This window comes from Lepidochelys kempii, chromosome 3 (genome assembly GCF_965140285.1).
Source record: "Lepidochelys kempii isolate rLepKem1 chromosome 3, rLepKem1.hap1, whole genome shotgun sequence".
Lineage (NCBI taxonomy): Eukaryota > Metazoa > Chordata > Testudines > Cheloniidae > Lepidochelys > Lepidochelys kempii.
Window position 1 is genome coordinate 14,927,789 of NC_136382.1, and position 21,994 is coordinate 14,949,782.

Sequence of the window (21,994 nt, forward strand, 5' to 3'; positions counted from 1 at the left end):
ATGGGTGTCCTTCCAGGAAAGTCTGTTCATGGAGACCCCTACTGCTATAGTTGCTGCTCGGTCACCCCAAAAGGGGAAACTTACGGGGGGGAGCCACAGGGGGTCCCCATTGAAATGTGGTGCTGTTTTAAAGGAGTCACTTAGGTTCCATGAATCGTTTTACCAGACCCCGCATGGGGCGGGGGGGGCGCTTACCCCCCCCCCCCCAGGCAGGGCTGTAGTCGGGTTTCGTGCCCTTATTTTTAACTTTTTCTCCTCCTGGGGTGGATGCCTCGCCCTCCAGACTCCCAAGCGTAGGGGGCTCTGCCCCTTGCATCCCCGCTGTGGGCTTTGCCCGCGGGCCAGCCCCTACATTGAGCGGGGCGCGCACCCAGCAGCGCGACCGGCCGCCGCGCCCTCCACCACGACACGCAGGCTGGCTCTGCCAGCAGCCCCCCCTCCGGCCCCGCGCCTGCGCACAGGCTACCCAGCCTGGGCCCTCCCCCGCGCCGGCGCCTGCGCCTGCGCCAGCAACGCTCTCCCTGACAAGGGGCGGGCGGAGGCGGCGCTCCTAGAACGCGCCTGCGCGCGGGAAGCTCAGGGCACGCGTAGTGGCACGTTTCCAAGGCGGTAGTTGAGGCCGCGGGCCGGCCGAGCCATGTCGGCGGGGCTGCTGAGTCCGGAGCCGGCAGGGAGCGGCGGTAGGTGCCTGGTGGCCGGGAGCCGCCGGTTTCCGGGCCGGATCTGGAAGCGGGAGGAGGCCGGCTGGGCTCCAGCTGAGGCGGGGGCGGGGCCGGGCCGGGGGCGTCGGGGCGGGGCGGGGCGGGGCGGCGAGCCCTGGGCGGGCGAGGTGCCGGCTGGGGCTCCCCGGCCTGGCTGAGCTGCGGGGCGGCCCAGCCCCCGCTGGGACGAGAGGACAAAGGCGGGGGCCGCCGGGCCGCCCCGGGCCTGGCGGGAGGCACGCTGAGAACGAGGCTCCCCTCCGCCCGCCGGAGGGTTGGCGGGGAACTGGAGCCGGCGGGGGCCTGCGAGCTCCGCTTGCCCGGCCGGGTGGGGGCAGCGTGGCCCTGCCGCCGGCCCTTCTGCCCAAGCAGTAGCCGTGGTGCCATTTGAGTCGCCGGCGCCTCGGCGAAGCGAGCGCCGCTGCCCGCTGCGATACCCCAAAGCCTTCCGCTTGGAATCGGGAAAGGAGGTTTGTAACCTGGAACAAAATCCGGAGTAGCGGTTGTGTTAAACTGATCGATGGTCACCTGAATTCCTGCGTAATAAACCTGGGGTGTTGTGTCCCAAACAACAGGGGAGCGATGCCAAAGGACCCCCAAAGCCCTGCAGGGGCGACAGTGTGAACACTCAAGATGAAGCTGAATGACGTGAGGGACTTGGTTCTGCAAGCTAAGGGAGCCACCGAAATTTTCGTAGTACTAATTACAGTAACTCCTCGCTTAATGATGTAGTTAGGTTCCTGAAAAATGCGACTTCAAGTGAAATGATGTTAAGCAAATCTAATTTCCCCATAAGAATTAATGTAAAGGGGTGGGGGTGTTAGGTTCCAGGGAAATTTTTTTCACCAGACAAAAGACTATATATCGTATAAATTTTAAAGAAACCATTTAATATTGGTACACAGCGATGATGATTGTGACTCTTGGTTGAGGTGAAGTCAGAGGGTGGGATATTTCCCAGGGAATGCCTTACTGCTAAACGATGAACTAGCACTCGGCTGAGCCCCCAACGGTGAACACAGTTGTTAATATAGCCTCACACTCTACAAGGCAGAAGGAATGGAGGGAGGGGAGACAGCATGGCAGAGAAAGACACAGCTACACTGTGTGTGTGTGAGAGAGAGAGAGACTTGCATTGCCCCTTTAAGTACGTTGACCCCACTCTAAGTACATTGCCTTTTTAAGTAGATCAACAAGTTGAGGCAGCTGCTGCTGGCAAGCTCCCTCCGACCTGAGCCCTGTCCTGTCCCGCTCCTGCTCTATGGAGATGGGGGTAAGTGGGGTGCAGGAGGACACCCTGACATTAGCCCCCTTCTTTCCCCCACGCACAGCAAGCAGGACTCCTAGAAGCAGCTCCAAGGCAGAGGGTAGGAGCAGCACATGGCAGTGGGGGGAAGGACAGCTGAACTACCCGGAAATTGATAGCCTGTTGTGCAGCTGCGACACAGAGAACTTAGGGGAATGGGGAGCTGATGGGGGGGCTGCTGGTCCACCCTGGTTCCAAGTCCCCACCAGCTAGCTCCAATGGGCTGGTCTTCCTGCAAGCAGTGGACAAAGCAGGTGGCTGCTAAAAGACGTTATAAGGAAGCATTGCATAACTTTAAACGAGCATGTTTTCTAACTGATCAGCAACGAAACAACGTTAACTGGGATGACTTTAAGTGAGGAGTTACTGTACTGTGTCCAGATATGTTTGCAGTAAGCAGTCCTAACATAGAACAAAGATCAATAACAAATTCATTGTTAAGTACAAAGTAACGTACATGGGAAAACATCCCAACTATACATACAAAATGATGGGGTCTAAATTAGCTGTTCTGACCTCAAGAAAGAGGTTGTTGAGTCATTGTGAATAGTTCTCTGAAAACATCTACTCAATGTGCAGCAGCAGTCAAAAAAAAGCTAAAAATGTTTGAAACAAATAGGAAAGGGATAAATAAGACCAAAGATGATATAATACCACTATATAAATCCATAGTATGCCCACACCTTGACTACTGCATGCAGTTCTGGTCACTCCATCTCAAAAAAGATGTATTAGAATTTGAAAAGGTACAGAAAAGGGTAACAAAAATGATTAGGGATATGGAACAGTTTCCATAGAAGGAGAGATTAAAAAGACTGGGAACGTTCATGGAAAAGACTAAGGGGTGTACGATAGAGGTCTATAAAATCTTGAATGGTATAGAGAAAGTGAATAGGGAAGTGTAATTTACTCCTTCACATAACATAAGAACCAGGAATCTTCTGATGAAATTAAGGGGCTGCAGGTTTAAAACAAACACAAGGAAGTGCTTCTTCACAATATGCCTGGGAATGTTGTAAAGGCCAAAAGTATAACAGGGTTAAAAAAAAATTGGATAATTTCACAGAGGATAGGTCCATCACTGGCTATTAGGGACAGTAGATGGGGAAGGTTCTGAGTTACTAGAGAGAATTCTTTCCCAGGTGTCTGGGTGGTGGGTCTTGCCCATATGCTCAGTCTAACTGAATGCTATATTTGGGGTTGGGAAAGAATTTTCTCTCAGGCAAGAATAGCAGAGACCCTGGTGGGTTTTTTTGCCTTCCTCTGCAGCATGGGTCACTTGTAGGTTTAAACTAGTGTAAATAGTGGATTCTCTGTAACTTGAAGTCTTTAAACCATGATTTGAGGACTTCAGTAACCAGCCAGAGGTTAGGTGTCCATTACAGAAGTGGGTTGGTGAGGTTCTGTGGCCTGGAATGTGCAGGAGGTCAGACTAGATGATCATGATGGTCCTTCTGACCTTAAAGTCTGTGAGATGATGAAGAATGTAACCCCATGCTCTGGGTGTCCCTTAGCCTGTGACTGCCAGATGCTGGAACTGGGCGACAGGAGATGGCTCACTAGATTAATTGCCCTTATTTGTTCATTCCCCCTGTAGCATTGGTCGCTGTCGGAAGATAGGATACTGGGCTAGATGGACCATTGGTTGGATCCAGTATGGCTGTTCTTATGTTGTGACAGTGCTGTAGCTGAGCATGGTGCTCTGCAGACAAAAAGGAACACATAATTCCTGTTCCCTGAAGAGTTAAGAATTTAAATTAGATAAGATGACCCTTGAATTCTCTTCTCACCTTATTGTCCCCGCCACTCCTCCCCAAAAGGAAATTAAAAAAACTGTGTGAGGAAAGACAGACGTGTGTAGGTGGGATTTTTTTTAGATTTTGTATTTTTATAAGAACATAGGACACAGAACTCTTCATGTAGATGCTTGTAAATTACACTTTTTAATTTAGAAGAGAAGAGAAATTTTTCTTTTGTTTTTATATTTATTAAAGCTTATGTTTAATAATTTATTTTTCATATTCTCTCCAGACATTTCTTTAGCAGAGCCAAGACCAGTGAGAGCCTTGATGGCTTGAGGCAGTGTGGCCTACTGAATAGGGCAGTGGACTGGCAGTCAGGCAACTTGGATTCTATTCCTGTCTATGTCACTGCCCTCTTAGAATCATAGAATATCAGGGTTGGAAGGGACCTCAGGAGGTCATCTAGTCCAACCCCCTGCTCAAAAGTAGGACCCATACCCAATTAAATCATCCCAGCCAGGGCTTTGTCAAGCCTGACCTTAAAAACTTCTAAGGAAGGAGATTCCACCACCTCCCTAGGCAACGCATTCCAGTGTTTCACCACCCTCCTAGTGAAAAAGTTTTTCCTAATATCCAACCTAAACCTCCCCCACTGCAACTTGAGACCATTACTCCTTGTCCTGTCCTCTTCTACCACTGAGAATAGTCTAGAACCATCCTCTCTGGAACTACCTCTCAGGTAGTTGAAAGCAGCTATCAAATCCCCCCTCATTCTTCTCTTCTGCAGACTAAACAATCCCAGTTCCCTCAGCCTCTCATCATAAGTCATGTGTTCCAGACCCCTAATCATTTCTGTTGCCCTTCGCTGGACTCTCTCCAATTTATCCACATCCTTCTTGTAGTGTGGGGCCCAAAACTGGACACAGTACTCCAGATGAGGCCTCACCAATGTCGAATAGAGGGGAACGATCACGTCCCTCGATCTGCTCGCTATGCCCCTACTTATACATCCCAAAATGCCATTGGCCTTCTTGGCAACAAGGGCACACTGCTGGCTCATATCCAGCTTCTCGTCCGCTGTCACCCCTAGGTCCTTTTCCGCAGAATTGCTGCCTAGCCATTCGGTCCCTAGTCTGTAGCGGTGCATTGGGTTCTTCCGTCCTAAGTGCAGGACCCTGCACTTATCCTTATTGAACCTCATCAGATTTCTTTTGGCCCAATCCTCCAATTTGTCTAGGTCCCTCTGTATCCTATCCCTGCCCTCCAGCGTATCTACCACTCCTCCCAGTTTAGTATCTCTCAGCAAATTTGCGGATGTGCAATCCACACCATCCTCCAGATCATTTATGAAGATATTGAACAAAACCGGCCCCAGGACCGACCCCTGGGGCACTCCACTTGACACCGGCTGCCAACTAGACATGTTCAGCTTGCGTGACTTTGAGCAAATCGCTTTCTCTCTCTGTGCCTGTTTCCCTTCCTACCCTTTGTCTATGTTGTACATTTAGATTGTAAACTAACTTTGGGGCAGACGTTCGTAGTGCGTGCAAGTATATGAGTACAGTGCCTAGCATAATGAGATCCTGATCTCAGTTGTGGCCTCTACGCTCTATTGTAATACAAATAATAGTAATTGTTCTTATTCCTGCTGATGGGGATTGCATTGTGGAGTGGAGCTGGGAGACGTAGCTGTAACACTGCACACTATGTAGATTACTGGTGTGGCCTGCATTGACACAGCTACAGGCTAGGCTGAGATGTGCTCAGAGATTTGTGTGTTCTGCTGGTGGTTGCAATGCCTGTAAAGCATGGGTATGGAAACAAGGTGTCTTAGAAATGTTGTGGGCAGTAGATCTTGGAACTGCCAAATAACAATGCAATTTTTGGTTATGTAGATGGGCCTCTGTCTTACTCTACATTGAAGAGAATGTTTTGGTTTTTTTTAAAAAGCACTAATACGGTTTTTGTTTGTTTTCAGAGTCTGATGTCTTTGAAATTGACCTTCCCATCACGATCTTTGTGCTGAGTGATGATGATTTTCTAGAAAGTGAAGACGAAGAGGAGGCAATTTTGAGTGGTGATGATATTTTGAAGAGTGAAGAAGAGGTGGCCACTTCGAATGATGGTGATCGCCCAAAAAAAGGCAAAGAGGAAAAGCAGGTGCCTTCAAGTGGTGGTGATGTTCTAAGGAGTCAGGTGCAGCCCCACTTGAATGAAGATGATGTTCTAAAATGTCCAGAGGAAGAGCAGGTTACTCCGAGTGTGTTTGAGAAATCAAATTCAGCCCAAATTTCTTTAAGTGATCAATATGCTCTGGGCAGTAGCAAACCCAGCCAAAATGATGTGTCATGCCTGTCAGCTCCCAGAATGGACCCTGGAGAGGTAAATGGATGTGTCGAAAGGAAGGATGACATCGATTGCCAAAAGGTTCCTGTTCCTCTCTCATGTGGTGACAATAAGGGTAGAGATGGTCTGACTATTGAGACAAATAGGCAGCTGATTCCAGGAGCAATTTTTAAAGATGGAAAGGAACATGAGACTTCTGCAATCAGTTCCTCTGACAGCAATCAAGAGTACCAGCCAGCACTCCATTGTAAAGAAGCAGAGAGATGTGTTGAGACTGAAGGTGAGAGAGAGAGAGAGAGAGAGAGAGAGAGAGAGAAAAGGACAAGGATGTAATCATGAGCTAATGTTAAAAAAACAGAAGTGAGAAAAGAAAGAGGTACAAAACACAGGAGTGGGAAAGGGGGAAGAGGAAGGAAGTACACTGAAGACAACTCAGGATAAAGTTACACCATATTGTATTATAGGAAAGAAATTAATAATGGTGGAATTTGATATACCCAGTGACTTTTTTTTCTGCTACTTGACCACCCCAGTAGAAGCACGCGCACACAGTACATTTATGAAATAGAAAGATGATTGCCAGTGTTATAATGGTACACAGCTCTTCTGTTCCTTTAATTTGGAGTGGAGGGGCACCATAGTGGCACAGGCATTTTTCCACCCTGGCTAGTAAACTGAGTCGTCAGACTAGTAGGCATTAGGTACATTTTCAAGACCTGTCCACAGAAGTGTTCATTATATGATGGTATGGAGAAACGTGGTACATGATTTACTGGTGTGAATGAAAATGAGCTTGGTCTCATTCTCATGCCCAGCACAAAATTTCTGCACAGACTTTGTCCAACCAGCAGTTTGTGCTCACAAATAGGCCAGGACTAAAATAAGAGGTGTATTGCAGGTTGGGAGTTCTGTCCATATTGTTGGGGAAAGCTTGCCCGGCACCTCCCATACATTATTTATACCTCTAGTCAGTGGTCTCAGTCCCTAATTTAGCACTTAACTTTGCTCACCAATAAGGATGAGGTAAGGGCTATGAAGATACGGCTGTTGGTGAATACTCTGGGAGAACCAGTAGTTATGTTGTGGTGGTCCACGTCTACTACAGCTGAGTGAAATTATATAAGGAAATAATTTTACCTTTTTTAGCATCAGTGAGTGGCATTCCCTACTCTGAATACAAATTCTGCTGGCAGTCAGTAATTCTCCAGTTTTATCACTGGGGCTCTTTTGTTTTCTCTGTTTAGCGTATCATAACTTGGATGGGAGTTACTGAGATCATGCCAGGCTGTAGATTACTAGATGACATGTCACATGTATTTTCTTACATTTTTAGGTACTGTCCCTTTAGAGAAGGCAAAGAATAAAACTGATGACAGAACAAGAAAGAGAAATGGTTCTACCGATGAAACTCTGAATTGTGGAATGGATAGCAACTTTGAAGATCTGAATGCTGTAGAAGAAATAGAGCAAGTCCAAAGTATTTTTTTTACTTGTATTAATGGTGACTTTTCTACAGCAGGAGAGTTGCTAGAAGATGTAGGGGACTTGGCAATGAATGCTTGTGATAATCCTGGATTAAATATTTCTGAAGAGCTTATTCATCAGTCTGTAATTCATTCTCCCAGGGAGATGGATAAGCGAGAAGATTGTGATTTTTCTCATGTGATTATAAAACACCCAAATGTAAAGCATCAAGAAGAGACATTCCTACTAGGTAATGCGCATAACAGTGAAGCTGTTTCTGTGGGATTTTGTTCTACCTACAAGAATGAGAAGAAACTGAATCTGAAATGCAGGTTTTGTAGCTCTGTGTGTACAAGTAAAAATACTCTAAAGAAACATGTTTGTTCAGCACATCAAGATAAAAAAATTCACAAATGCTGCTTTTGCCAAAGAAGCTTTTTCTTTTCTGTCAACGTTAAACGCCATCTTAAATTTCATAAGAAAATGACCAGGTTGAAAAAGACAAGAAAAGGTAGAAGTATGAACATTGAAAAAGCCAGGAAGGAGACCCCAGCAAAAACACAATCTGCAAATAAAAAAAAGGAAAGTAAGTATAAGAAATTTTTCATCAAAATTGAAAGGGACTGTAAAACTATAGATGCTCCAGTTATTTTTTCTTGTAAAATTTGTCTCTTTGCTTCACCAGATCCTAAACTTTTTGTTTATCATATGAAGGGACATAAAGGCAGACAGCCTTATCAGTGTCCCCAGTGTAACTATTCTTGTGTTAGCTTGTCCTATATGCTAAATCACATGTACTGGCATGCTGGCTATAGACTGTACAAATGCAGGTTCTGTACATTTTTTTCACTGTATTTTGCAAGTATGGTGAAACACAGTTACATTCATACAGGGGCTAAGCCGTATTCCTGTGAATTCTGCCAGTCGTCATTCACAAGCACAAGTGGCTTAAAGAGACACACAAATATACATGTTGCCAAAGAATTGTGCCAAGGGCAGCAACACTTTGGCTTGCCTGTCGAGGGGAAGAGAACTAAAAGTCCTCCAAAGAGCTATACATGTGATCAGTGTAACTTGGTATTTTACACTAAAGGACTACTCTGCTTTCATGAGAAATTTCATAGCCAAGTTAAAGGCTGTGATGAGATGTTTGCAAATAAGAGTAATGAATACAATAAAAGCAAAGCATGTACAGATGACAACGATTACCAAAAGTACTGGGTTTCTTCTGGTTCTGACAATAAATGGGATGATCACCTGCTTAATGAGAAACATGAAATGCTGGCTTCAGGAGCAGAACTTGAACAGGAGAATGAATTTGAGAAGGATATGAATATATGCTCTGGCAAAACAATGTGCCAAAGCAGCCAGGGAACCAACAATTTGCCTGTTGTGAGGACTGGATCAGAAACTCTTTTCAGTATTTACAAGAGTGAGCAGTGTGATATTGTGTTTTGCAAAGAGAAGCATCTGTTTTTTCAGAAGGTCGCTCATTCACAAGTTCAAGAATGTAATGAGATTGTTACAAAGGCTCCCAAGGCTGAGGAAAATGCTAAGTGTATTGATGTACAGCCTCCTGTTGGGACTTCTCACAAACTGTTCAAGTGTCAACAATGTGATTATGCCACTTACATTTTTAGCAACCTTAAGCTGCATTTTAGAATACACACTGGTGAAAAACCATTTGAGTGTAAAGAGTGCAACAAGATGTTTCGCACCTCCAGCCATTTGCGGAGACATAGTCTTATGCACATAAAGAAAGGTCATGAAAGTGGCCATTGCCATTATTTGGGCAGCACTTCAGATAATCTTAAACTGCACTGTGAAATACATAAGGGCACGTGCCCTAAAAGGGAAGATCTTAGTTCCTCAAAAGACTTAAAGTGTGTTCGTTCCATATGCAGCTCAGAAAACCTTCAGAAACAGATGGATGTTCATGAAGGCAAAGAAAATGAACATGTTCTACCATCACAAAGTCTTCCACAACTTTACAAGTGTGAACAGTGTAATTACATCACTTATGTTTTAAGCAACCTCAAACTACACACAAGGATTCATACAGGTGAAAAACCCTACAGCTGTGACACTTGTCAGAAGAAGTTTCGTACTTCAGGTCATCTAAATCGACACAAGCTTGTGCATTTAAAGATGGAACGCCTTAAGTGTAGGAACTGTGACTATTCAACAGACAAATGGCAGTCCCTTAAGTGGCATTTGGCTTCACACTCGGATGAAAAAAACCTGGTTAGTAGCAAAGTCAAAGCGCAATCACTGCTACCTGTCAAAATATACAAGTGTGAAGAGTGTGGCTATGCTACAGCCCATAGTGGAAACTTTAAGCAGCATTTGAGAATTCATACAGGTGAAAAGCCATACAAATGTGACCAGTGTGCTCTTGCTTTCCGCACTTCTAGCCACCTGAAGCGTCACTTACTAACTCATTTAAAGTTACGCTGCAACAAGTGAGTTTTCCACCATGGATAAATGTGCTCTAGAGAAACATGTAAAAACACAAGGATAAAAAAATGTACAAATGCCAAAAGTGCAGTGTAACACTTTCCACCATACATCTCTTAGAGAAACATAAGAAACAGCATTTAAAAACTGGAAAATAAAACCAGGATTTGTTAAAATTCCTGAGTTACAAGCTTGGATCTAGGAAGTTTTGCAGTAGTTTGAACTTATACCTTGGCAGAAGAGCACAATTTCTTCCTCTTTGCCCTGTATCCCACCTATATGAAATGCCTTCACCTGGCACTAGGTAAAATTGACATGGTAATGATTATGGACCAGACTCTTGGGTATTCCCACAGTGTATAGAGTGGAAGTCTGGGGATGGTGTGGAATGCTGACATAAAACACTGCCCTACTGCTATGAGCATTACTTCCACTACTGCGTTAAAGAAGCCTCAGAGCTGTTTCTAAATTGTTGGCCTATAAAAGTCACAAGGGGCTGTTTTAAACTAGCTCAGACTGGAATGTTCAGACAAACTTCTGCTAATGCTCATCCATTCAGTAAGCGAACGTCATACCACTGTCCTGTCAGCAAGGAGAGGGTTTGATGTCAGCACTCCTACATTGGCTGTACTCCACTGCTGGGTCACCCTTACACTAAGATCTTCCCTGTCCCATTTACTTGGGTTTTACAACCAAAATATGCTATGTCTTTCTGAAAAGAATTTAAATCAAATTCTTCTCTATTACAAATCAGTAACCTGTAGATCAAAAATTTAGTTAAAAATTAGTCCTGCAACTACTGATATTGCCATGCATACCTAATACTGCAAGAGGATGACTTATAAAACCACTAGTTATAATAATTGATTATAGAAACGGAGTGGGCAAGTTTGTGTGTGTGTGAACACCCTAGAAGACAGGTTACTAATAAGGATTCAGCATTGATGAGTGCTGCTGCATCAGTAGCTTTTGAGGCTTAACTCTTGATTTGGACTCTTGAGTAGAAATGTTCTTAAAGTTTTGTACTGCTGTCCTTCAAAGGCCTAATCCTGTAAAATACTGTACCCCCTCAAAGCACTTTGCAAGATAAGTTCCAAACTGTTTGCAAGAAATTAAGTAGGAAGTAGAAGATACAAATAATGGATACCTCTAACCTACCATTTGATGCCTGCTTTCCAAGTGTTCTGCTGCATATCAGAAAATCTCCTTCATTAAGAGGATTTGATGGAAAAGCTGTGGATCTATTAAGATCCCTACAGTTTAAACTATCTCCTTAAAGGAGACTTTACTAGAGCCGCTTGTTTGCTTACGTTCTTTGTTGTTACAGGTCATTATCAATGAAGTGTTTATTCCAAATGTCTGTCTGATTGTGACAAACTTTTTTCTTTATTTTAGATGAAGGAAATTACTCCGTTGATTTAAATACATTTGGCAAAATGCTGGTATATCTTTCAGAAATATTCAAGTTTCTACTTTTCAGTGCCGCTTGTATCTTTTGAAGATTCCTCTGTTAGCCCTCTACAAAGGACAAATAAGAGAAATATGTAGTATGTATATTTCAGCAATTTGTATTAAACAGTTTAATGTTTGTAAAATGTTTTTTCCTAACATTAGTCTCAAATCCTAAAATTTCCCTTTATGTCAAAGGTGGATAAAATTCAGTGTTTGCTGTTAAAATATTTAATTTTGCCCTTGTAGGGAGATAACATTACTATGGTTCCTTCAAATATAAGGAACACAATGGTAATGTTAAAGATGTTAATAGAAGGAAAAATTGGTAAATTAATCTAACTTAACACTTTGATATACTGCCTCAAAGGAATTTCATTAAATCATGTTATACTGTCTCTTTAAAATTGCATGTGCAAGGTCCACTCAAGCAAAGAGCTAGGTCAGCAAAGTATCTAGCTACAACTTAGTAGAAATACAGCAAGTGGGAGACCTAAGAATGGAATTGGGCTTTTTATTTCATGCTGTAAGAGTAGGTGTTACTTGAGCATCTGCAATGTATGATGCTAAGATTTCCCCAGCACTACTTGCCCCAGGGGATTTGTAATGGCAGAACTTTGTGCCTAGCATCTGTTACAATTACTGCAAAAGATTAAGAGACTGGGAAATTAAAAGAAAAACTCTCTAAAGTAGGGGATTCTTGGTATCCCTTTCTTTAATCTTTTCGAAGCCACAAGACAGGAAAGTTGCACTGCAGAACAAGTAGAGCTAGAAAACAAGAGAGCATGAAGTATGGGTACCTACAGTGAGATCTGGTACATCTACCAAATGTACCTTGTGGTCTTCCTTATTAATATGGAGGTGTAGTATAGAAACTATAGGTTTCCAACACTAGCTGTTCTCTTGATCGGAGGAGAGGGTGGTGGTCTCTCAGCTGCATCTCCATATTACCAAAGAGTGTGGCTGCAGTGTGCTCCATTTTACGGAATTAGGAGCAGCCCTTAGGCTCCCATCAAACTGCTTCTATAGCCTCTGAATAGGGCACAGTTTGGCCCGAAAGATATTTTAGCTCTTTTTTTTTTTTTCCCTTCAAAAAGTGCCTGGTTTTCTGTTGAGTTTTTCTTATTACCAATGCTTAATGCTGTAGCATTTTGGCTCTTATCAAGCTGTGAAAACCTCTATTAAGATGGCCTATCTCCTATCTTTCCTGATATTTCAATATAGCCCAGAAGTGTGTTATGCTGGAGAGTCTACGTCTGAAACATAAAAAGCTTTCTTAATTTGATTTATAATTGAAGTCACAAATGCTGAAGAAAGCAGCAAAAATCACTTTAAAAGTGCAAGTTACGTACTATACCATGGGGGGCCCCTAGTGCTCTATAGGTGTAACTGCACGTGCTCTACTGCTTTTGATCTTACCTAGCTAAACCTTGTTGAAACAGCAGAAGAGTGAATGGCCTCGCCACTGGGAAAAATGTGGTAATGACAGATTTTTACACTTTAGTCCTGTTTTTGTATGCAGTGCACCACAATTCTTATTGCCTTGCATTGTGCCTTTTCCAGAGTATAGAGTATTATAAAATGCATCTTTGTGAAAAGTAAATGGGTGTAGGTGAATTACATCATTTCATGTAATAAGTTATACCACTTCATTTATCTGTCAATGGAGGCATTTGGCTTAAAAAAAAATAATTAAAAAATTACAATGAGGTGAAGGCTGACCTATGTTTTTTCTTGGTATTAGAGCTCAGTGTTCAAGAGGAATATTAATATACGTTGTTTGGTATGTGCTTTGAGGTAAGAGCAAGGAAAAGATTGTGAATCTATATAAAAATGATGGTCCTTTTTGAAACAAGGTACCCTTGAAGGTCTCTGTGGAACAAATGAAATACATTCCTTTACATTTTCTTACATATAAAAGGCCTTCAGGGTACATGACTGTCGATGTATGTGAAGAAAATGTTCCTCTTCTGTCTCATTTGTTTCTTACCACTAAAGATGGTCTTTTGTAAACAACCATTAATCACCCGAACTTAAATGCATGGTCTGTTTAGTAACTGATTCTAAAACAGGCTGTATTCAACTTGAGTAATATTTAGAGGACCAAATTTTTGACTCAGTCAAGCAAATAATCCCGCTGATTTCACTAGACCACATACACCCCGCCTCCAGCGCCCCCCTCGCCGCATTACAGGAGGCTGTCTCACCTCCAGGGTCACACCCAGCCCCGCTCCCTCCTCCCCCAGTCTCGCTCGTACTGGATCGGGTCTCCTCCCCCGCCCAGGTCCCTCAAGTTGCTTCCAGCCGGCGGAGTTCCGTGCTCGCAGCACCGCCGGACGCCAGATGGCGCTATGGCAATACTTCCCAGCCATGCCGGCTGCTCCTGAGCAGCCCTGTACACCAGCCCGGCTCGTCTCTTCCCCTCCCTCCACTTTCAGAGCTGCGCACGCGCAGCTTTTACAATTTGACTGGCGGGAGCCTCGTCCCCTCAATGCGCATGCGTACAGCTCCGACTTACGGACTAACTGTGCGTCGGCTCGGAGTTTTGACACATTCCCTGCGCACTTGTCCGAACTGCGCCTGCGCAGAATCTCAACCGCCCGTAGCGCGGAGAGACTAGTGGTGTCTCTCGTGCGCCGCCGTCGTCTCTTTTCTTCCGCAGCCCGCTCGCCTTCGCTGCCAAGATGCCGCGGATCATGATCAAAGGAGGCGTGTGGCGAAACACCGAGGTAGGGGCCGCTTCCATTCCTGGGGCCCACCCGCAGGGTCGGCGGCTGAGCCTCTGCGCGGCAGCGAGAAGGGGTAGCGGAGCGCATGCGCTGAAACGGGGGCTGGAGGGGGTCTTGCGCATGCGCAGATGGTGTCTCCAGCATGCTCTCCGAGATACTTTTACGTGCCTCAGGTTCTCGAGACCCCGCCGTCCTCGTCCCCCCCCCGCCTGCTTAATACTTGAGGGTCCCCAGTGTGCAGCGCGGGGAGGGCCCAGATCCGCTTGGGCCCTGTGTGCTGGGAGCTGTCCCCCCTGCAGTCTGGGGTACCGAGTGTGTAGTATGAGCAGAGAGCACAGACCCGCCTGGGCCCTGTGTGCTGGGAGCTGGCTCTGCTGCAGGCTGGGGTTCACAGTGTACAGCACTGCTGTGGGTCTCAGATCCACATGCGCATCTGTGTGCTGGCAGGGGTCCCCAGTGTGCAGAAATGGGCAGGGGCCCTGTCAAGGTTCCTCCCCCACTCTGAACTCTAGGGTACAGATGTGGGGACCTGCATGAAAACCCTCCTAAGCTTATCTTTACCAGCTTAGGTCAAAACTTCCCTAAGGTACAAAATATTCCACCCTTTGTCCTTGGATTGGCCGCTACCACCACCAAACTAATACTGGTTACTGGGGAAGAGCTGTTTGGACGCGTCTTTCCCCCCAAAATACTTCCCAAAACCTTGCACCCCACTTCCTGGACAAGGTTTGGTAAAAAGCCTCACCAATTTGCCTAGGTGACTACAGACCCAGACCCTTGGATCTTAAGAACAATGAACAATCCTCCCAACACTTGCACCCCCCGCTTTCCTGGGAAATGTTAGATAAAAAGCCTCACCAATTTGCCTTGGTGACCACAGACCCAAACCCTTGGATCTGAGAACAATGAAAAAGCATTCAGTTTTCTTACAAGAAGACTTTTAATAAAAATAGTAGTAAATAGAAATAAAGAAATCCCCCCCTGTAAAATCAGGATGGTCGATACCTTACAGGGTAATTAGATTCAAAAACATAGAGAACCCCTCTAGGCAAAACCTTAAGTTACAAAAAAGATACACAGACAGAAATAGTTATTCTATTCAGCACAGTTCTTTTCTCAGCCATTTAAAGAAATCATAATCTAACACGTACCTAGCTAGATTACTTACTAAAAGTTCTAAGACTCCATTCCTGGTCTATCCCCGACAAAGACAGAATATAGACAGCAACACAGACCCTTTGTTTCTCTCCCTCCTCCCAGCTTTTGAAAGTATCTTGTCTCCTCATTGGTCATTTTGGTCAGGTGCCAGCGAGGTTACCTTTAGTTTCTTAACCCTTTACAGGTGAGAGGAGCTTTCCCCTGGCCAGGAGGGATTTCAAAGGGGTTTACCCTTCCCTTTATATTTATGACAGGCCTCTTGTGCACTGGGAACCAGTTCCTCTGCAGGCTTGGGTCGCCAGTGTGCAGTATGAGTAGGGTACTCATGTCCACATGTGCCCTGTGTGCTGGGAGCTGTTCTCTCTGCTGGGGTTCAGAGTATTCCGCATGGCCAGGGGGTCAGAGCCACATGGGTCCCTGTGTGCTGGAAAGTGTTTCTTTCTGTAGAATGCTTTATCTCTCCCTATGAGGAAGGGTGAGGAAAAGTATAGGCTGCTCTCCTATGGTAAGAAGCATTTCTGACAAAGTAATTATGTGGTCCTTCAATTAGCTAAAGTTGGGTCATATCCTGACATAAAAAGCACAAACGTTTCCCTCCATCTGGCAAGGCCTGTATTCTCCTACCTTCTCAGACCTTCAGAGATATTCTCTCCCCTTTGTCCTTATACTCTCAAAGGATGATGACCTCAAGAATGCATCTCCTCTGAGGGCTCTACAGAAGCTAGAGTCTTACCAGGATGACACCGAAGCAAGTGCTTGTATTTGGTGTTGTATTCTGGTGATTGTTTCACAGTAAACATGTGTGGCTACATGATGGTCATGCAAAAAATGATCAGTGATTATTTGTACATCTTATCAATGTTATTGCTGTGGTGCTAACTTGTAGCAAATGGACTCTTGCAGCAAGAGATGGAAGTATGATAAATACAGAGAGAAGATTTTTTCATTTAAAAATATATATCTATTCCCTGGTAGTATCCCAAACCAAAACTCAGCAGCCTATGATTAAAGCCACAATGCACTCTGAAGACTTGTGTACACTATGAAGAACAACTTTGTGCAGTTAAACTGGTGCGGAACATAGTTTAACTGCAAATGTCTGTTGTTGGCAATGGATACTCTTCTTGTATAGACTGGGCTATAATAAGCATTTGTGGAGCACTTGGTAGATGACTTATTTGATCACTCCATGTGCTTTTCTCTACACTGCCACTTAAGTCAGTGTAACTTAGGTTGCTCAGGGGTGTGAAAACAACACCCCGTGAGCGACATAAGTTACATCGACTTAGCGCAGTGTGGACATTGCTTTATGTCGGAGGGAGACGCTCTCCTGCCAATATAGCTTCCGCCTCTCATGGAGGTGGAGTAATTATCCTGACGGAAGAGCGCTCTCCTGTCACCATAATGCATCTTCACCAGTCGCACTACAGTGGCACAGTTGCATCGGTGCAGCTGTGCCAATGTAGTGCAGTAGTGTGGACTTTCCCTTAGAAAAAGATGCCATCTGATCCTAGGAAAACTTCAAAGGGTAACTGAGCTTTTCAGCTTTTGTTCACATCTCTGGTCACAGTACCAGTGCATGCACTTTATGGTTTCCGTGCTAGAATAGTCTGCAACAGGTCCATAACTTTCTTCCCATAATCTCCTAAATTTGGGGGTTCTAACTTTATTCTAATAAAAGTGAAATGTAAGGCTTCTGTGGAAGAGGGGAAGTTTGGGTTTGGGGACATGTAGTTCTTTCTCTTTCATGGGATTGATGCTTCTATAACTTTGTCTTCTGAGACAAAACTGTTCTATCTCAACACAGGTTTGCATTCCAGTGTCTTGACGTTATCTTCACTATGTCACCTGCCATCAGGAAGTCATGGTGCACACCTTGTCTTGTGACGTAGTATCAGCCCTGATGTAGTGTAGTGATGTAGTGTCAGCCCTAATGGACACTTTATTGTGAGGTAACCCTGTGAAAAATGGAGCTGATGTTTACTGAATTCTTGTGGTGAAGATTTCATGACACTTGGAGATCATATCCTCTTTCCTCTGTTTGAAGTCTTCTCAGGATCTGCAGCTGTTTCAGTTGAAACACCTGCAAATGGGATATTTCATAAATAGATTTCATATGCCATTGTTTGTTTGGTACAAAAACTTTTAGCACTCCTAAGTAACATATTTGCCATTAAACTGTAAAATTAAGTGTGCCTACAGTTGCCTTGTCACAAAACAAGTGTTCCTAACAACACTTTGTTCATACTAAACATCACGTGCACTACATCATGTATATCATAATGATCGCTATCCCCAAACAAAGTTGAGACTAGGAAATGGCTGTTAATCTGCCATGTATTGTATTAAATGACTATACAAGAACAGAAACTTGCTTAGGTTTAGGATGCAAATATAAAAAAATAAACAGTTCTAGCTGTGACCAGATCTGCAACCAAGTGCTTGTCTTGTTATTGACTTCTTCTTTTAGGACTTTCAAAGCTTGCTGTTCTTTAGCCAGTTGGCTCAATTTCCATCGCAAACTTGAAACTTCCAATTAAAGGGACATCATCAACTTGAAATCTACTCAATTTAATAAAAGTTGAAAGTGGTTTTAGGTGCCATATATGCCCCAATTTTCATGCTTTTACAATGTCCTATTGTTAAAAATATTTTCTCACCACTCTTGTTGTGTGAGGGATTCACACAACCCTGGAAACTTACTGTACAGGAGAAACGATGAAACTGGCCATTCACCAAGTGCTGTCAAATACCCAAAGTAAATGGTAATAATTTTCTTTTGATAACCTCTTTCAGCTATAGTAATTTTAAATTCAGCTGTAACATTAATGACATTGGTGAAACAGCCCTAAATCTTCACTCACCTTCGATGAGAGCAAAATTTTGGGGAAAAGAGGGTTACTTTGCCCTTCCCACCTGGCCACCACCCTTATCAAACCCTCTCCTCCATCTCTCCTCACAGAGCTCAAAGCAAGCATTCATCTCTGATAAAGTTTTCTAATGACCCATTGTAATAAGAATTCTTTTTGTTTTAAGGATGAAATTCTTAAAGCAGCTGTGATGAAATATGGCAAAAACCAGTGGTCTCGTATTGCTTCCTTGTTGCACAGAAAATCAGCAAAGCAATGCAAAGCCAGATGGTAAGTAGAGAACACAGTAAATGGGAAAGCGAGATCCGTAGTTAGTGTGAATTTAAAGGTTATTATAGAATTTGTCAGTGGTTCAGGTCCAGGGGAGAGAGAGAGAATTCTTATTTGATGTCATCTTCTGCAGATATCAAACTTGTATTCCTTGAAAGTAACATGAGCAAAAATAGAAAGCCATTCACTTTACGGATGACATCAGTGACATCACATAAACTGAAGATACAGGATCATTATGAAAATTAAGTTCATAATAATCACTTTGTAGTCTGACTTACATATTTTAACGAGATATTTGTCAGAAAGAAACTGCACAAAGAAAATTCACTTTAAGTAAGCTCTTTGTATTAATATAAAGAGGCTTTCAGACCATTCAGTTTAGCGTCCCCTTTTTTTATTTTCCAGTACTAGATTTGAATGTGTACCAAAAAACCCCAAACCCTTAAAATTAACACACATGTACTCTAACAAATCCATATGAGATTTAGACCCCAATCCTGCAGACACTGAAGCGCACATGCTAAACTTAGTGGAAGCATAATCTAATGGAACTACATGCATACTTAAAATTAAGTGTGTGTTTAAGTATTTGCAGTATCGGGACCTTAATTGTTCTCCACCATTTCTTGTAACCATTTGAAAATGGTATGTAAAACCACATTACTAATAAAGGCTAGTTTTGTGAATCCTGTCTTGTGGCAAAAAAAAGTGAGGATGAGGAGAGATGGGACGATCTGTATGACAAATGAGAACAAAACATAAAGCTTTCTGTGTATAAAAGTGCTACCTATAATACATGTTTTTGAATACCATAGATTAGATATATCCAGGATGAGATTCTAAATCCTATCATACTGGTGTGTGGAAGCAATATGACTTGCTCACAAGTGAATTGTCATAAACTGTCTCAGAAATGCCCTCCTTTAATTTTACGACCATGTAACAGGTACGAGTGGCTGGACCCAAGTATCAAAAAAACAGAATGGTCACGGGAAGAAGAGGAGAAACTATTACACTTGGCCAAGCTAATGCCAACCCAGTGGAGGACCATTGCTCCAATCATTGGAAGAACAGCTGCGCAGTGCTTGGAACACTATGAATTTCTGTTGTAAGTGACTCTATTTTGCTAAACATAAATAGCATGAAAATGTTTATAGTTTGTTACATAGACATCAGGAGGTTGCTGGCTGTGTGGACATATTCTCTTCTCCTTCCCTGCTGCTGCAGCTGGAAGGGCTTCCAGTTGGCTTGGGCCTTCTGTAGGCTGCTTGGTTGGGCTACCTAGCTTGATGGGAAAGGCTCCTGGTCCCTGGTGGTCTGGAGGGAGGCAGAGAGAGAAATGACTGGCCCATTTCCTGGCAGGAGTTGCTAGCAGGCCCGTCTTGCAGCAGTTCTCTATTATCAATATCTTTCCATGTACAGCTGTTACCCACAACAGATGAGTTCACTCCTGTCACCCTCATTACTGCTGACTTGTCCACTTTGCATGTTTCATTGCCTCTCTTTCAGTTGTTTTTATTAATTTGTGATGCTTTTGTTCTGGTAGCTTAAATATTAGTGTTCAATGATTTCATAATTCTTCTCTGCAGTTAGTAAATGTCTGTAATATTTACTGTGAGCTACCAGCTTACATTTCTTGGGCTTTTTTGGGGGGTTGGGATTTCAGGAGATAGTTGCTCATTTTCCCCAGATTCATAAAATGGGTCATATCACCTGAACATGCTGGTACATCTTTGCAGGGATAAAGCTGCTCAGAGAGACAATGAGGAAGAAACTGCAGATGATCCTCGAAAACTGAAACCAGGAGAAATTGATCCAAATCCAGAAACCAAACCAGCCCGGCCAGATCCTATTGATATGGATGAAGGTAAATTAAGAATATGTTACATGTATCCGTATTTTTTAACAGTTCAGTCTCTTGCAGTTCCTTTGGCCTTTGTTTGATCATCCTGTCTCTTCTGTTCTCTCTGTTTTTTCAGGCTCCTATCTCTGTTCCTCATACAGTCTTTATCTTGTATTCTGCCTCAGGTCCTCTGTTTCACTCTCGTCTTTCAGGTTTCCTCTTTCTTTTCTTCAGTTTCATGGAATCTTAGAGTATCAGGGTTGGAAGGGACCTCAGGAGATCATCTAGTCCAACCCCCTGATCAAAGTAGGACCAATCCCCAATTTTTGCCCCAGATCCCTAAATAGCCCCCTCAAGGATTGAACTCACAAGCCTGGGTTTAGCAGGCCAATGCTCAAACCACTGAGCTACCCCTCCCCCCAATTTCATATGGTCGCCTTCCTCCTTTGGATCTGCTCCCCTCCTTCTCTTCTGTCTCTTTATCACCTGTTTCCTTGGATGGTGTTTTTTTTATTTCACTGCCTGGCTTTCTACTATTTACTGCCCTTCCACTGGTAATGCTCCTCTCTGTGTCTTCACACCAGATAATGTCTCCTAGATGAATCATTACTGAAATGTACCAGTAAAAATTCTTCTGTGTGTTACACCAGTAATATTTGAGACTAACTGTTAGGAGGGGTAGGAGTCCATGAAGGTGCCCCGGGTGAAGATTGAATAAGGACTGTTCTTGAATAGTAATAGTTTCTCAAGTGTCATGTTCCTGTCATCATAATAATAGGTCAGTCATCATTATTGTGTAGGCCTAAATATAAATTAAATTGTTTTCTATTATTGTGCTCAATCTCCCTTTTACTAGGAATATTCTGATTTCAGTTTAAACAGCCTCGTACATCAGTAAAATATTGCCAACATTATGAATGTTCTTGTGATCTGTTTGGTTCATCTGGTTGGTGGCTTGATCTCTTGTGTTCATCTGGTTGTTTGTGCTCATTGTAAAGAGAGAATGTAGAGGGCATGGGGAATCCATGCTGGCACACCGATCCTGGCAGCTTTCTAAAGGTTTTCTTCTGATCTTAATATTAACCCCCAGCTCCCCAATATAATGTGAAAAATTGGTAATCTTCTTTCTCTATACTTTTTTGCAGATGAACTTGAAATGCTATCTGAAGCTAGAGCACGTCTGGCTAATACTCAGGGAAAGAAGGCCAAAAGAAAAGCAAGAGAGAAGCAGCTGGAAGAAGCTAGGTAGACACACCCCATCCCTTCCACTTGTCTGCTCTGTTGTCTCTTAAGTTTTTAGTTTCTCCCTCTGTCCCTTTCACATGGAATCCCTTTCCTGAACCGATCTGTGAAGCCACTGCTCTCTCCTCTTTCAGCTTCTCTTCAAGACCCATCTCTACTGAGATGCCAAAAAGAAATGAGCAAGTTGATGATGCTTGAAAGAAAGATGCGATTAGTTGCCACTTTATCTAGTTAGAGTGATTAGTTGCTTTATCTAGTTAGAGTGATTTTAAAAAATAATGATTTGCAAATGTGTATATAACAGCAGGATACGATGTACCCTTCTCCCCTATCCTTCATATGCTGCTCGTCTTCTTGGGCCCCACTCCTGTAAAGACTTGCGTGTGCTTACACTGATGCAATAGAATTACTCAG

At 43.6% G+C, this 21,994-nt stretch overlaps 2 protein-coding genes and 1 long non-coding RNA gene across 4 annotated transcripts in view; 2 read left to right on the top strand and 1 right to left on the bottom strand.

Annotated features, from left to right (window-relative positions):
* The first annotated feature begins 536 nt into the window (after window positions 1-536).
* On the top strand, window positions 537-11,529 carry LOC140908510 (uncharacterized). 2 transcript variants are annotated; one of them, XM_073335761.1, is made up of 4 exons: window positions 537-680; window positions 5,728-6,375; window positions 7,429-9,803; window positions 11,412-11,529. In XM_073335761.1, exons 1-4 carry the CDS (start codon window positions 638-640, stop codon window positions 11,436-11,438), a joined length of 3,093 nt encoding a protein of 1,030 aa, XP_073191862.1. In that variant the 5' UTR covers window positions 537-637; the 3' UTR covers window positions 11,439-11,529. The 2 variants fall into 2 exon arrangements, with proteins under 2 accessions (XP_073191862.1, XP_073191861.1); XM_073335760.1 differs by lacking the exon at window positions 11,412-11,529 and having other exon boundaries at window positions 7,429-11,403.
* Window positions 11,381-14,282, bottom strand: LOC140908515 (uncharacterized). Its single transcript, XR_012157898.1, has 2 exons — window positions 13,984-14,282; window positions 11,381-11,534 (listed from the first exon to the last, which is right to left on the bottom strand). It is a non-coding gene; the product is annotated as an uncharacterized LOC140908515 (long non-coding RNA).
* Window positions 14,015-21,994, top strand: part of CDC5L (cell division cycle 5 like) — a 49,291-nt gene continuing 41,311 nt past the window's right edge. The window contains exons 1-5 of the mRNA XM_073335763.2: window positions 14,015-14,194; window positions 18,389-18,492; window positions 19,442-19,603; window positions 20,235-20,362; window positions 21,484-21,583. Coding sequence (XP_073191864.1) covers window positions 14,150-14,194; window positions 18,389-18,492; window positions 19,442-19,603; window positions 20,235-20,362; window positions 21,484-21,583 — 539 coding nt within the window. The 5' untranslated portion in view covers window positions 14,015-14,149. The remainder of the gene's footprint in view (window positions 14,195-18,388; window positions 18,493-19,441; window positions 19,604-20,234; window positions 20,363-21,483; window positions 21,584-21,994) is intronic.